This window comes from Nanorana parkeri, unplaced genomic scaffold (assembly GCF_000935625.1).
Source record: "Nanorana parkeri isolate BGI_ZX_2015 unplaced genomic scaffold, ASM93562v1 scaffold1654, whole genome shotgun sequence".
In the NCBI taxonomy this organism is placed as follows: domain Eukaryota; kingdom Metazoa; phylum Chordata; class Amphibia; order Anura; family Dicroglossidae; genus Nanorana; species Nanorana parkeri.
Genome location: NW_017307922.1, coordinates 111,030 through 126,785, shown reverse-complemented (window position 1 = coordinate 126,785; position 15,756 = coordinate 111,030). Strand labels below are relative to the sequence as shown.

Sequence of the window (15,756 nt, the reverse complement as noted above, 5' to 3'; positions counted from 1 at the left end):
ATACCGTTTATTAATCAATGAACATACAAGCTGACATAAAATACTACTCACATGGTAATCACTGAATGAATGGTACAAGGCAGACCCCCACACAAAGCTGCCTTGCTAACTATGGGGTGTGGGGTCTGCCTTGTACCATTCATGTGTTTTTTGGTTTTGCATTGTAGCGCTCACCCCCGAAGGAGCCGCTGAATGATCAGGTCTTCCATAGCCTGTCTAGGGATTATTAAAACACATGACTGCCCCAATAGCACTTACCACCACCAGTGGTTACCGACAAATTGAAGTCCAGACAATAGCTCCAAGATGATTCTCTTTTATTTCTGAAACTCCAGGGAGAGAGGAAGAGGGTCAGACACATCCAGGATGAGGTAGACTCCTAGTACTTGAAATCGAGCATAGTACCGTGTTTCCCCGAAAATAAGACACTGTCTTATATTTTTTTTGCCCCCAAAAAACACACTAGGTCTTATTTTCAGGGGATGTCTTATTTTTTTTTTTAATGTGCAACAATCTAAAGTTATCTGGTATCACTCCGCCTGTCACAGTAACTGGCGCTATAAAGGAAGTATTGGCTAATGCGGCTCTGCTCCCTCCGCCACCGCAGCCTTGCTTTCTACAGCGCCGGCTTCCTTTGCCATCAGGGACAGTGGTACCAGCGGTGCAGCAGTGGGGACATCAGACAGGGGACAGCCGGGTAAAGTACGGTACCATTTACCGGTACACATTACAATACAGTACCATTACATTAAGCAGTGCCTTCAGGGGGACAGCAGTTGGTGAAGTTTGGTACTGGAGTGCTCCCTGTCACTGCGCTGGCCGGAGGGAGTACTCTGTCATCCCCTTAATACAGTATGTCCCTGCAGGCCGATACCATCTCTCCTGCTCTTCAAGCTCCCCCTCACATGCTACCAAACTAGGTCTTATTTTCGGGGTAGGTCTTATATTACAGAAATCTTGAAAAATAGTGCTAGGTCTAACTTTCAGGGTAGGTCTTATTTTCAGGGAAACAGGGTAACTGCTGCCACTACAGACTTGGACCTTTAGGCTGTACCGGCAATCTGTGTGGAGAACTTCTGGCAAGCAGTACTGTCAAGGTTCTTGTTCAGGTTCAACTTCAGACATGAGTGGCTGACCACTGGGCCTCCAGGTTCAGGCCCTAGTGTCCAGGCCTAGGCCCCAGGCTCAGGCCTAGTCCATTCTGTCTCTTCAGCAGGAACCTGCCCCCAGGAGAGCGCTGGGGGAGGGAAGAGAGAGTTTCATCAGCCACACTCAGCATTTATCTCCTCTCCCAGCATGCACCACTGCTACTGTCCCACAGTGATTGGCTGGGAGACATAAATGCCTAAAGCAATCCCCATTGGCTGTTCTGCCCTGTGTGCTACCACACCCATCAACAGGCAGACACAGCTTCACAGATTGTTCTGTAACAGTTGAACAGAACATAGACTATAGATATATTTCAGCACTCTTATTAGCAGGGTGCTACAGCATGTTTTGTGAGAAATACTTCCCAGTGGCCTTTTGATGACGGCAGCCTGCAAACAATTGTTGGTGGAGAATATCATTGGTCATCATCTGCTGAGCGCTGTGGTGTGCATTTTCCAAGTCAGCTGTAGGGTGTTGAATGCCCGCATCCACAGCTGATTGGCTGGGAGACGCATGTAGCTTCTGTCATTGGAAGAGTTAAGGTTTGGAGCAGGTTTGGTCCAAAGCTGAGCTTATTCCTACTTCTAATCACTGCACACTACTGCTGCAATGGACCCAGTCAGTGCTGGAAATAGAAAAGCTTCCAATTCTGCATCTGCAGCTTGTCAGACAGAAGCTGACCAACAGGGGCATGTGGTAACCCCATAATATGCTGTAGTACAGCTGCAGAGGTTTGTATGTACATGCATCTACTGGTTGCTGGTTACATATTGGACACAGATGATCTGATTTATTAAAGATGGAACAAAGAAGACTTCTCTAAAAAAGATACCCATAATATCCAATCAGGTTTCATTTTGCTATGGGAAAAATGAAACAAGAATTCTGGTTGGTTCATCTGAACAACTCCAGTTGTTTTAAGGCAGCTATCTCGTGCCTACATAAGGGCAAAAGCAAAGTGAGGAGTCTGTAAAGCCACTGAATTGTTTGTTGTTTTTGCAGTGTGCTGCCCACACACCAAAACATCTCAAAAAATTAGACATGCACAATTCTTTTTATAAAGCTGCCCCTTAACACATGGTAGTGCATTACTACCATGCTAATTTTTGCCTCAGGTGGCATCTCATTGGGGGGGTGGGGGGGATGGAGGGTGTGGGGGTCTCCTATCAACCTGTGAGGCTCTGTCTGGTTTCCTGCCCAGCTAACTGACCTCACCGGTTGCCAGGAACTGGACGGGGCACAGTATAGAGGGTTGTGATAGGGCAGCTCATGCATTTGAATGGGCTGCCTACTGCAGCTAAATCACACTCAAAGAAGTGCATGCACCTTTTTTTTTAAATGCATTGCACCACAACGCATAGGTTACCATGTGGTGCGATGCACTGCACTTGCAATAGCTAGGTGTGTTAAGGTGCCATTAAGAAATAAAGGCAGCACAGCACACCTAACAGTGCAACTAATGATGGACTGAATTTGAACTTTAGAACATGGAAAAAGTTTGAACTCAAACTCAATGCAAGTCTATGGGGGTAGAACTTTGAAAATCAACTGTCTGCTTTTTGAAGCCTTATATGCAAATTAATGGCCATAAAAAGAGTGTATGGGGATTCGGGTATTGCCCTGAGGAACATGTATCAATGAAAAAACACTTTAAAAAAAAAAAATTTTTTAATAAATGTTTCCTAACATAATGTTAAAAAAAGTTTTTTTTTCAAAATTTTCAGTAATTTTTTCTAATTATAATAAAAAATAAAACCCCCAGTGGTGATTAAATACCACCAAAATAAAGCTCTATCTGTCCCTAAAAAATGGTGTCAAATTCATTTCAGTACAGCGTTGCATGACGGAATAAACGTCAGTAATGTGCAAAGTATCGCAGCGCTGAATACTGAAAAATGGCCTGGATGGGAAGGGGGTCTAAACATCTGGTCTTGAAGTGGTTAAAGGAGCAGTGATTTTAACATTGCTTAAAGTGAAACAATAAAAATGAAAAATTCCTTTAAATATCATGCCTGGGGGGACCCCTTAAACTGCCTGTAAAGTGCCACATCTGTACAATGTATACAACCTGCTGCAGCAAAACTGACATTTCTAAAGAAAAAAATTACATTTAAAGAAACAAAAAAAGCGTGGGGCTCCCTCTCCCAAACAATACCAGACCCCTGGTTGCTTCTGGAAAAGCACCTTGTCTCTATGCCGATGGGGACAAGGGCCTCTTCCCCCACAAGCCCTGATTGTGGGGGTGTGGACAGGGGACTTATTCACATCAGGGTACCCCTTTAATAAAGGGGCACCAAGATGCACCCCCCCCTTGTGAATGAGTAAGGGGTACTTGTACCCCTACCCATACACTAAAGGGTTGAATTAAAGTTTTACAAAAGAGGCCAGACTTTTGAAAAAATCCTTTATTTGAAAAAAAAAAGACATTTTTTTGACATCTTTTATAAATAAAAAAAAATGGATCCAGCGACGTAATCCAGAGTCAATCACGACGCCAAGCCTTGTCCACGACGACGTCATAAGAAATAAAACAAGGAAAAATAAGTAGAAATTGTTTTTTAAAAACCCGACGCACACCGACCTGTTCGCTCGCGACGAACTCCCGTCGCAGAAGGGCATTCTGACAGATGCTGGCAAAATATACACAATATGGCGGAGCTAGCGGTGAAAGCTAGCTCCGCCAAACTGTTTACAGTTGCACGGCATCTGACAGGTGAGCCATGATTGGGCAAAGTCATCATCATTACCTAGCCCTATCATGGCTCTCACAGTGTAATGTGCCCTAATTGGGCAAAGTCTTGCACCTGGCTTTTGGCCAATCAGGGCTCACAAGGCACTATGCGGTGCACAGTGCCTTGTGGTGCGCTCGGCGGGCGGCTCTGTCCAGCTCACTGACTTCACTGGTTTCCAGGAGCTTGGCGAGATTCCTGTCAGAGCATCCCACTCAGTTCCTGGCAACTGGTGAGTGAGGTCAGTGAGCTGGGAAGGAAGCTGGGCAGAACCTCACAGGTTGCTAAGAGCTCTTAGCAACCTGTGACATTATTGCTGCCCTCCCCCCCAATGAGATGCTGCCTGAGGCAACTGCCTCATTCTAGGGACAGCCTTTGCTGAACGTAGCCTACTGTATTTTCACTCTGCTATTTTACCATTCAAGTCACATGGAGTATGGAACACACGCTCTCTTGTGAATTAACTATTTATTTCGCTTGGGAAAACAGACATATCGGCATCTTTTACTGCCGACTACTAAAACCCGTCTGTCAGTCTCCACTCGCCCCATGCAAGATGGCGTCGAGGTGGGGACACTGTCTCCCCCTCCATGATGGCGGGGCTGATATTAGCTTCCGGGTGTAGCGGGTTAGTGCTGTGTGTGTGGGCTGGTTGATGAAGGGAAGCGGAGCTGAGTGAGCCTGGAGGATGAGCAGGACGAGTCGGGTAGTGCTGGCGCTGCTGTGTGTGCTGGGGATATCACAGGGTGAGGTGATCTACAAGGCGCCATCACAGCTCAGTCACTGCTGTATGTGAGACATCTCACCGCCATAGATTATAGAGAGGGAGCTGATTAGAGAAGGGGAAAAGATCGGAGAAGGGAGACATTTTTCTAAACACAGCACTTTTTTTTAGAGTATTTGAATCATCAATAGATAATGGCCAGCCTACAGATACATAATTCATCCCACTGGGGATGACTACATAATCGTTTTCCTGGGATCTGTCTCCTTGTTTATACTGTATGTCCAGAAAAGGAAACTTAAAGGCAAACTCCACTTCTTGGGGGAAAAAAAATCAAATAAACAACAAATGAGCATTTATAATTTGTTTGCATGTGATCCTGAAAAGCATTGTAACCATGATTAGTGGATGGTGGAGGCAATGCTCCTGCTCCTCCTGCCCCTGTGTGTACTATGGTGTGGCCTTCCAGTTCTGGGACAGGAGGGAAGGATGTAGTGATGACACTGCACTTGTTCTTCACTAAAGAAGACCTAAGGAGGAAAATAAAGTTATACTGACTCATCTGATCCTCAGAGTTGGCTTGTTCTTCGATCGGTCCTTCCAGCCTGTCTTCTCCTCCTCTGCAGTGGTGTAAGGTCCCTAAGTCATCACGTCTTATTCACTGTGTATAGACATAAGGATGCCAAGGAACATATCATTGCTGCAGTGGAGGAGGAGACAGGCTGGAGGAAGCGCAGGGACAATAGGCCAGACGAAGGATCAGGTGAGTATAACTTTTTGATTTTCCTCCCTAGACACAAACAAGCACTTAACCCTTGTAGTGCCTGGGTTGCCCAACTGCAAGGGTTAAGAAATGCTTTGCCTGGAGTTGTGCTTTAAGAACTACAGGTCCCTCCGCTGCAATGGCACTTGTACTCTCTCCATTGAAATATCCTGTTAAAGGATCTGTGATTGGATTATATGACTGTGTGAGTGGAGCCACAAACAGCTGCGTCAAATAAAAAAAATAATGGCAGGAGCCTAGGGGGAGAAGAATGACACGACTCATGTAAGTGGTGGGGAAAGGTGGCAATGTGACCATGTTTTTTGTTACACCACGAATACATGAAACATGGTCCAAAAAGTAAATTTAACCTTTAACCACTTAAGGAGTAGAGCTCACCTGGGGCTTGGCGTGAACCCAGCCCACCCAACACTGTGACCGACAACCCCAACCACCCACCCAATCACTTGCGGGTAGGCGCATTCCCCTCCCTGCTGCTAAATGAAATAAAGGGGCGGAGAATGACACTGCCGCCACTGATTGGGCCGGAAGAGGGGTGGCGCTCAAACTTTTGAGTGCCTTGGGCGAACTCTGAGGAAAGGGGTTCACACCAAGCCCCCACTCATTGCTTTTCAGGACCCGCATGTTGTCACACTGCCTTCATTGCCAGGCTATTTTTCAGTGCTGTGATAGTTTGACTGACAGTTTCTCGGTAATGCAACACTGGACCCAAACACATTTTATATCACATATTTGGGTATACTTAAAGGAGAATTATGAGGCGAGTGAAAATCACTCAGCCTCATAGTTTGAGCCGACGTGTGACTATGAAACTGTCACACGTCGGCTCAATAGATCGGGAAGTGAGCGAACACATACCGTCGCTCGTTCACTTCTCAATCCTGTCCCTGCTGAGAGCCGGGACTGTCACTCACCGCTCCCTGCAGGGATTCCCCACTCCAATCCTCCAGCACTGACTGGTGGAACGGAAGGGGGAGGGGGCGGTCAAAGCTGGCTCTGCCTCTAGATAGGCAGAGGCAGCTGTCAATCACTCAGCTGGGTGGATCTCGACAGTAATGTCGGGATCCGTCCTGGCTGCAGCGGTCTCGGTACAGCTCACGGTATACCGAGCTTTGGGTGACAGGAGGACACTAGTTTGGGTCTTCCCATGACACTTAGGAGAACTATGGGGAGGAACACTTACCCCATAGTTCTCTTTTAATAGCTATTGAGAGGGTCAAAACATGGAGCTTGGAAATGGTGCACCAGATGGGAGTGGAAGAGGGAGAAGCAGCACAAGGACCCCATCACTTTATGTGCTGATAAGGATTATGTTGATAGGAGGATAGAGCAGAGAGATGAATTCATCACTGTGCTACTTCTCCTTCATTACCCAGAAACAGGCTGGGGAACAGGTACATGACAGCCTGCACCCAGAGGAAGTGGGTTGACTGATGTCCTTCGTTCAACCTAAAACACTGAGGACATGTAGTGGCAAAAAAGTAGTGTAAGCCACAGTTCTGGGATGAAGGTGAATATTGCAGCAAAATCTGGTTTTGTAACGGGCTATTCATTTCATTTACTTCTTCTTTTAATCTTTTCATAATCATATGTGGCTTTATGTTAATGATTTGATTTCTGACCAGCTCAGATGAGCCTGTAGAGTACAATTGACAGAAAAATCCAGAGGAACATAGTTCTTTATAAGTTATTTTTTGGTTTATGAGGCTATTTGTGTGATTTGACATTGCAGGACAGGAACAACATGATACATTGGTTAAACTTGATGGGGGAAAGTTCAAGATGGGAACAGACGCTCCTGACAGTAAAGATGGAGAGGGTCTACCAAAGCAAGTAACGGTGAAGCCATTTGCCATTGACAAATATCCGGTCACCAACAAGAATTTCAGGTTGGGTTACCAATTTTTTGTTTTCAGGTTTGTAGATATAATTTAGGGCTTGTTTCCACCAGCCCACACATCTACTGCAATGTCCCGTGCCTGGAACGCAAGGAATCGCATATATAAAGTCTCCTTGCGTTCTGTAGGGGGCGTGGCAGTGCCATTTAAGTCAATGGCACCACAGACACGTCCCCCGCGCGCAGTATGATTGGCCGCACAGGAATGCATGGTAATAAAATGTTCCAGTGCGGTAGGATTGCGACAAGTAGTGGATACACAAGCAAAGTTATACTCACCCAATCCTTAGAGCTGGTTAGCTGCTAGACCTGTCTCTGGAGCCTCTCTCCCCCTCCACTCCAGTGGTCTAAGGACATTTTATTCAATGTGTATAGGACGTGAGGGCGCCAAGGGACATACTATCACTGCAGTAGCAGAGAAGACGTGCTTCAGTGACTTGAGAAGCAGCCAGCCGACTCCATGGTTTGGGTGAGTACAACTTTTTTAGACCTAGACATAATAGAGCAGTTAACCCTTGCAGTGCAGGGGTACCCCCTAGAGTTAAGAACATTTTTGCCTGGAGTTCTGCTTTAAATGGAGATGCCTGATCACGTAACACATTTTAAGGTGTTGCTCATGTTGTCAAAACTGTCATGTGAATTATGAATTATGGATCATGAATCAAATACTTTAGCTCACACAGGCTCATAAGGTAGTTCCACACTGAATTTAGTGATCCAAATGATATCTACACATTCATGTTACAGTCTGATAGCCACAGTGGTGACTGGCGTTTTTCAACAACTGAACAATGTAATTCACCATTAGGGTACAGAGAAAAGATTTGTTTTCTATGTGCCCTAGTCACACTACAATGTGGGTGTGATGTGAAGAAATACAGATATGCTGCATTTTTTATACAGTGCTGCTTCCATGCTGCTTTGTGGAGACCTGAACGGAGTATACGCTTTGTACACTCCAAATTAAGTTAAAAAAGTGAACAGTGTGATGTAGATAATACAGTCCCAAAGCGCATTCCAAACAGCGTACTGACTAAAATAGCAAGGGGGGGTGCTTGTAATGACAGCAATGGATGGCGCTGTGTGTAACCGAATCAATGGTACAAGGGTCACTAGCATTTAATGATGAAGAAATCAAGTCACATTTATATACATAGCATTACATGGGTCAAAGAAAGACAATGTTTCAGAGTCACACAGGGCCCCTTCCTCAGGGCGACACAGTGACCTCATTGATTTCTTTATCATGGAGGGCTGGGAACCATTCTTCCAGTGTGATCCGCTGTCTCAACACGTCACACTGCCCATCCGTTGGACCTGTCTCATCACACCAGCCAACACGCTAAAACTGAGCGGTTTTAACCATGTGGGCTAGTGTGAACGAGCCCTGGCTGTACAGAAAACAGTCACAGCAGATCTCTAGGCCATCACAGTGATGGATTGGAAAGTCTTTGGATGACTCTTATTGTGGAGATGGACCTTGTTAACCTTAGTCTAATATGCACTTTCCAGTGAAAGAACATATTAGATGAAAAACATTTATTTTAGGGTCTTTCAGTCTTTTCAGGTGTTCAGAATCAACTTTTCCCTGCATAACCAAATGGCAGTGTATAAAAAAACGAAGCATATGGTTTTAACCATCCTGGCTAATGTTTGAAGTGTTATTCTTCCTTCTTGTGCGCTGAGATGACAGTCATACTTTTTCTCTATATGTGTGACAGTGCAGCTTTTTATATCAACCTCAACACAGCGGGAAAATGGCAGCCAACACTTTTTCTCTGTTGTGGAGTCTAATCTATGAGCCAGCTGTATTATGGAGACCTTCTTGTTACAGGGTATCTAAAATAAAGCTATGACCCGTTTTACAGCAGACACCACAAGGTTGTTGTTATTACCTCGATTACTCAGAAAACCCTACACCCTTCGTCAAATGGTTTTGCTTTGTTACTAAGAGGTTAGTTTTCCCTGACTTTAGAGCTAAACTTCACCCATCTGCCATCCCCTAGTCCAATAAAAGTGCCCTTATTTCTATTGACTACTCTTCTTAATTCAGTATAACTAAACAACAAATTGTATGTAGCAGGCGTAGACAACCTTGGCACTCCAGCTGTTGTAAAACTACAAGGCATTGCAAAACTCTAACAGCCACAGATATGACTCCCAGAGACAGAGGCATGATAGGATTTGGAGTGCCAAGGTTGCCTATCACTGGTATATAGTGATGTGACAGTTACAGGCACATATCAAGTCAAAGTGTGAATATAGTTGGATTTATTCTTTAAAAATTCCATGTTATCATATTAGTATATAGTATTGGTAATGGGTTTCACTTTATTCTTTTTTTTCCAGAGAATTTGTACGGGCTACAAAATATAAGTCAGAAGCAGAGACATTTGGATGGAGTTTTGTCTTTGAAGATTTTGTGACAGATGAACTAAAGAAAAAAGTTACTCAGAAGTTACAGGTATTTATATATGGTGACACCTTACACATCTACATACATAAAAGGGTAACACTGAGTTTCTGATATACTAGCCATACATGGGCCAGGCTTTTGTGATGGTAAGTTGAGAATTTTAGAGATACTTACCCTAAGTGAGAAACATATTTTGGTCCCATGAAAATCTGTATATTTCAGACATCACTGTTTCTCACTATTAAAACTCCAGGAAATACATCCAGATATAAATGCTGAGATTAGTCGTTGTGATACTTTGCTGAAAGTCCATTCTAGATATTCCATTAAACCTTGAAAACTGAAGATGGAAGACTGTGAGTCAGTGCACTAATAACTTCTATGAACAGGAGTGGTCACTAAATACTAAGGATATCCAATAAACCTTTGGGGAGTAGGAAATCTAGAAGATGCTGCAGCAAACTACATAAACTAGCAAGGGTGGCTTTGTCAAGCTAGCAATTTGATATGAATATAGAGTGGTAGGTATGACAACCGCCTTCTGCCCTGGCTGTGTGAAATGGCCCCTTTCACACAGCCGTTCAGGTCAGATCTGCCTGTAATTTTTGATCGGATCCTCAATATAATTATATAGACAGGCACATGTACACAGAGGTAAGTCCTTTTACATTGCATTACCGCCTAGGCCATCTAGGTCTGGAAAACTGAAAAGGTTTGCTTTCTTTTTTGCTTTCTTGGACCTAAACATGAAAGATCATAGGTAAAAGAATGTAAAGAGAGGCACATTTGTATATACCCGCCTTCCATAGAAAACTAACACAGGTCTTGCCAAGTTTTGTTTCTATCCTCCATTACATGATGGAGGAAGAAACTGATCACAGATGTCACAAAAGTAACCTCCTCTCTGTTCTGCTCCAATTTTGGGGATCCCCTGCTGATCAGAAGGGATGCCACACGTGCAAAAGGGGCCTTTAGTTGATGGAACTCCTAGACGGAAGATCCATCACTCGATCAAGCTGGATAGGTTGAGCGTCATCTAAAGTCCGTAGGTAGCTGAGTTAATAGTTTAATCTTTAGACTGACAGAAACACACAACGCCATATTGCTAAATCAATTAGAGAGCAAATCATGCATACACATTTTAATTATCAGAGTAAAACAATTTCCAGGGAACTAGTCTGTTTTTTTTGGTTGTTTTCTCTAAAGAGGATTTTAACTTTTAGTTCAAAGAAGGGTAAAACCATATTGGTGAGGTGTAATAATGGAACTGCTATGAAGCCTTGGAATACTGCGCATTTGTTGGACCTTGTTCACACCTCCCAAAAGAAATCACATCTCATGTCTTGGAAACCCAGTGACTGACACATGTCTTTTCCTGCCCCAATAAGATGTCTATACATAAATAAGTCAAACCTGCCAATAAAAGGAATACTGGGGATTTGTTGGACCTTGTACGCATCTCATGTCTTGGAAACCCAGTGACTGACATGTCTTTTCCTGCCCCAGTAAGATGTCTATACATAAATAAGTCAAACCTGCCAATAAAAGCAATACTGGGGATTTGTTGGAGTGTGTGAGGTTTATGTGTTTTTGTTGTCTTGTTACTACAGTCAGGCATTATTCAGTACACAATTAAAACAAATTTTATGTTTTCAAATCACTGACCTTTATTTATTTTTTATCGTAGTCTGCACCATGGTGGCTTCCTATAGAAAGGGCATTTTGGCGTCAGGTAGGTGTTTCCTACACTTCCATTTTTTTTCTCAAGTGTTTTTTTCACATATAAATTCTTTGTAATACCATTTAAGTTGTTTAGAACGTTTGCTTGGTGCAACAAATGGAAGTTGAAGTAATTCGTTTCATCTTTGGATGGAAAGTATATGTTCTTGAAGGAAAAGAGTATGTTATTCATATTTTTCTTTTAAGTTCCCTTTTAGTCCCCCTTTTAACATAAAAAGTACTTGTTTTTAAAATGTCAAAAAGGCAGACTGCTGTGTTTTTTAACTATTAACACACATGTAGATAAAAACTGTATGCGATATACATCAATGTCTTTTTTTAATGATATTTATTACAGGTATTTATATAGTGATGTCAGTTTGTGCAGAACTTTACATACTATACACTCACATCAGTCCCTGCCCTCACAGAGCTTACAATCTAAGGTTCCTATCTCATATGCACACATACACTAGGGCCACTTTAGGCAAGAGCCATTTAATTTACCAGTGTGTCTTTCAAGTGTGGGAGGAAACCAGAGAACCTGGCACAAACTCACACAACCACAGGGAGAACATCTAAGCTTCATGTAGATAGTCTCCAGGTTAGGATTCAAACTGAGGACCCCAGTGCTGCCAGGCAGGTGTGCTTACCCAGCCTTAGTCAACCAGGGTGCTGCCTCAGAATGTTTGCATAGCATCAAGTCTTTCCATTGTAAAGGTGACTTCTAATGTGAAAGGACTCTGATGTGAGGAAAGAACCCTTTTTTTGTGTTTTTGCATGGGGTCCCCCTTAAAATACATACCATACCTTTATCGTGGATAAGGGTTTTTTTTTTTTACATTTTACAGTGGGATGCCTTGAGATTTTTCATACTTTTAAATGGTGCCACAACTGGAAACATTTTGAGAAACACCGTTCTACCCATTTCTATATCACTATACTATACGTTGTTTGGAACATGCACTGAAGCACGTTCATAAAAGGTGGTTGTGTTTTCCTAAAAAGATGCTCCGATTATTTGGCTGGTTGGTGTGTGCAGCACTAATTATGTCCATCTATAGTTACCCCATTCTATAGCTGATGCATGCATTCTTTTGCATGTTATAATCCATATGTATTTTCTCTTATCCTTTTTCAGCCAGCAGGGCCAGGGTCAGGGATCAAGGAGAAGTTGGATTACCCAGTGCTGCAGGTCAGCTGGAGTGATGCACAGGCCTTTTGTAAGTGGAAGGGACAAAGGCTGCCTACGGAGGAGGAGTGGGAATTCGCTGCACGAGGGGGTCTTAAAAGTATGTCAATGTTCTCATTTCTTTCTATGACATTTGTTTGTGAATAGATGAGCTTAGTGTCTCACATTCTTATATAAATATTGTTGCTGTTAAAAATTGTAACATATTGCACTGTGTTTTTCTGGCAGGCAACACCTACACGTGGGGCAATGTATTTCAGGCAAATCGAAGCAATCTTTGGCAGGTAATGTCTTGTCTTTAACAGAAACCTTGCTTATTCTTAATATAGGTCTCTTCTAGGAAATGCATGTTTCAGAAACTTTGTATCCAAACAGGAGCAGACAGAATCTGGAGCAGTTGCTCATATTAACCAATGAGCTTCCCTCTTCAATTTGTTCAGTTAAAGTGACATTAAACCCTCAGATTTTTTAACATAAAACAATAGTGTAATGTGTGCCTTACTGTAATCCATGGTGGTTTCCCTACTCTTTGCTGCTCTTCCTTTTTAATCTGTATCTGTTCTCATGCTCTGCAGAACTTCTGTTTTGCAGCAGACTGCCTTGTCTCAGGAATGGATACACGGTGTCTGTGTATATGTTTGTATAGGCTTGTAACCTGAGCCAGCACTACAGGAAGAGGCCCTGAGCTGAAAAGGGAAGTTCTCCCCAAGCATGAGATGACATGAGGATTTAAAAGGAAGAGCAGCAAAGAGAAGGGAAACAACCATGGATTACAGTAAGGCACACATTACAGTATTGGTTTATGTTAAAAAATCTGAGGGTTTAATGTCACTTTAAGCTTTAAAAATGAAATTGAGAAGCTGATTGGTTACCATGGGCAACTGCTCCAGAATCTGTCTGCTCCATTTTTGATAAATTCCTGTCTGTGAACAACAGTGTTAATTTTGACAGCAAATTTTGATTTAGTTTTAGTCATATTCTAGTCATCTGACTTGTATTAGTCTAGTTTTAGCTGACTAAATATCATAAGATTTTAGTCAACTAAATCTCCAGTAGATTTAGTCAACTAAAATCTAGTTGGTTTAGTTAAAGAGTAATTTAAGAATTTCTCTTGAATTTCCAATCTCATTTTATTCTTCTGGAGTAAACATCTGTTAAGCTGTTCTTACTTATGGTATTAGGGTTTGAACATGCAGTACAGACACAGATTTAACTGTTGTGATTTATATAACTTGTCTTTATTTATCTTTAAATTAGCTTAAAGCAAGTCTTAAAAAGAAACTATAAAATTGAGTATTTTTAACAAAGGAGCAGTAATTGGATATGCATTCATTATAACAACTTGCATATGACATTCTTCATTCTTTCAAGCAGAAGTGCAAATCTAAAATATTAAAATAAAAAACTATGTTGGCTGTAATGCCATTGCACATATTACCTATTAGACGTCCATTCAGGATGAAGCCGAAGCTGGAAGTCTAAAGAGATTAGTTCTGATTGGATCTCTTCCCAAATCGTCTCTTACTAACATTTTTGTCTAGTTTTAGAAAGTCGACTACAATGTCAATATATTTTCGTTATAGTTTTATCCATCATAACTCAGTTTTAGTCACTGAAAAAGTGTTGTTGATGAAAACTATGACGAACATTATTAGCCAACAAAATTAACACTGGTGAATACACATGAACACAACCTTTATAGAGGAGTCAAGATGATCCTCTGCTTTTAGGCTACAAGGGAACAGGGCAGCAATATCTATCTGATCCATCAGATATTTGGATATCAGGCAAAGGAGGAGGGTAGCAAAGAAAGGCGAGGAATGGATATGTCCTGTTTTTCTTTCTTCTGCCATTTATTGAGTTGTTCAGGAGTAGGTGGCAGGAAGTGGAATGCAGTGGTATAAAGTGGCTGTGGGTTAGTGGTAGGGCAGTAAGTGAGTTTAGTTCCAGGTGGCACATGAACTATAAACTACACCATCCACACAGCTTAAGGTGGTAAGTAAATACAGCAAAATGTTTTTCAATCCAGCAGGTCTTTCCTGGTCAGCATGGAAACATGTGGCAGGACATTTCACATACTAAGCATTTCCCTGTACTTTCCTTGTCGCTGATTTACTCTAGTTGAAATTCCACCCTTTGCACTTTGTAAACGTAAAAGTCATATTGGAGCAATTGTTTCTCTGCCACATGGCAGAAATATTCGTTTTGACAGTCAGCATTTACCTGATTCAGGAAATTCACATGTAGTTTACAGGCTGGTTTTTGCCTCGAGCAAGAATTAATAACAAGCTCTTCCAGCTGTCAGAAGTGCTCATTATCACAAACAGAAATTTTCCAACAAGTTGAAAATCTTTGTGCAAGCTGGCATAGAGCCTTATCATTTCTATGGCAGAAGGGGAACAAAGTATTGACCGGGGAGTGCAGGGGAATGTTTTGATGCACATTGCTGTGAGAGGCTGGAAAATGACAATGCATAACAGAAGCAGGTGTATTCCTGTAGATGGAATGAAACATGGAGCGCCTAGTTGTCCCAGGAACCTCTACTGCAATCAGAGACTATTTTCTGAATTTGCGTACACTCCCAAAGTGTGCCAATAAAATTTCCCCTGCAACATTACACCACCACCAGCCTAAATTGGTAATACATGACAGGATGGATGCATACTTTCATACTGTTTACACCAAATTCTGGCCGGACCATCCAAATGTTGCAGCAGAAATCAAGACTCGCCAGCCCAGGCAACGTTTTTCCAATCTTCTATTGTCCAATTTTGATGAGCCCTTGTGAATTGTAGCCTTAGTTTCCTGTTCTTAGCAGACAGGAATGGGACCCAGTGTGGTCTGCTGCTGTAGTCCAGCTGCTTCAAGGTTCAACACGTTGTGCTTTTAGAGATTCTTTTTTGCATATCTCGGTTAAAACGAGTTACTGTTGCCTTTCTATCAGCTTGAACCATTTTGGCCATTCTCTGACCTTTGGCATCAGCAAGGTATTTTCACCTAGAGAACTGCCGCTTACTGGATGTTTTCTCTTTTTCAGACCATTCTCTGTAAACCCTAGAGATGGTTGTGCGTGAAAATCCCAGTAGATCAGTAGTCTCTAAAATACTCAGACCAGCCCATCTGGCACCAACAGCCATGTCACTTAA

The 15,756-nt window shown here is 42.5% G+C and overlaps 1 protein-coding gene across 1 annotated transcript in view; it reads left to right on the top strand.

Moving 5' to 3' along the window:
- The first annotated feature begins 4,525 nt into the window (after positions 1 to 4,525).
- Positions 4,526 to 15,756, top strand: part of SUMF2 (sulfatase modifying factor 2) — a 14,262-nt gene continuing 3,031 nt past the window's right edge. Inside the window, exons 1-6 of the mRNA XM_018571017.1 lie at positions 4,526 to 4,624; positions 7,119 to 7,275; positions 9,633 to 9,747; positions 11,387 to 11,431; positions 12,560 to 12,710; positions 12,839 to 12,894. Coding sequence (XP_018426519.1) covers positions 4,567 to 4,624; positions 7,119 to 7,275; positions 9,633 to 9,747; positions 11,387 to 11,431; positions 12,560 to 12,710; positions 12,839 to 12,894 — 582 coding nt within the window. The 5' untranslated portion in view covers positions 4,526 to 4,566. The remainder of the gene's footprint in view (positions 4,625 to 7,118; positions 7,276 to 9,632; positions 9,748 to 11,386; positions 11,432 to 12,559; positions 12,711 to 12,838; positions 12,895 to 15,756) is intronic.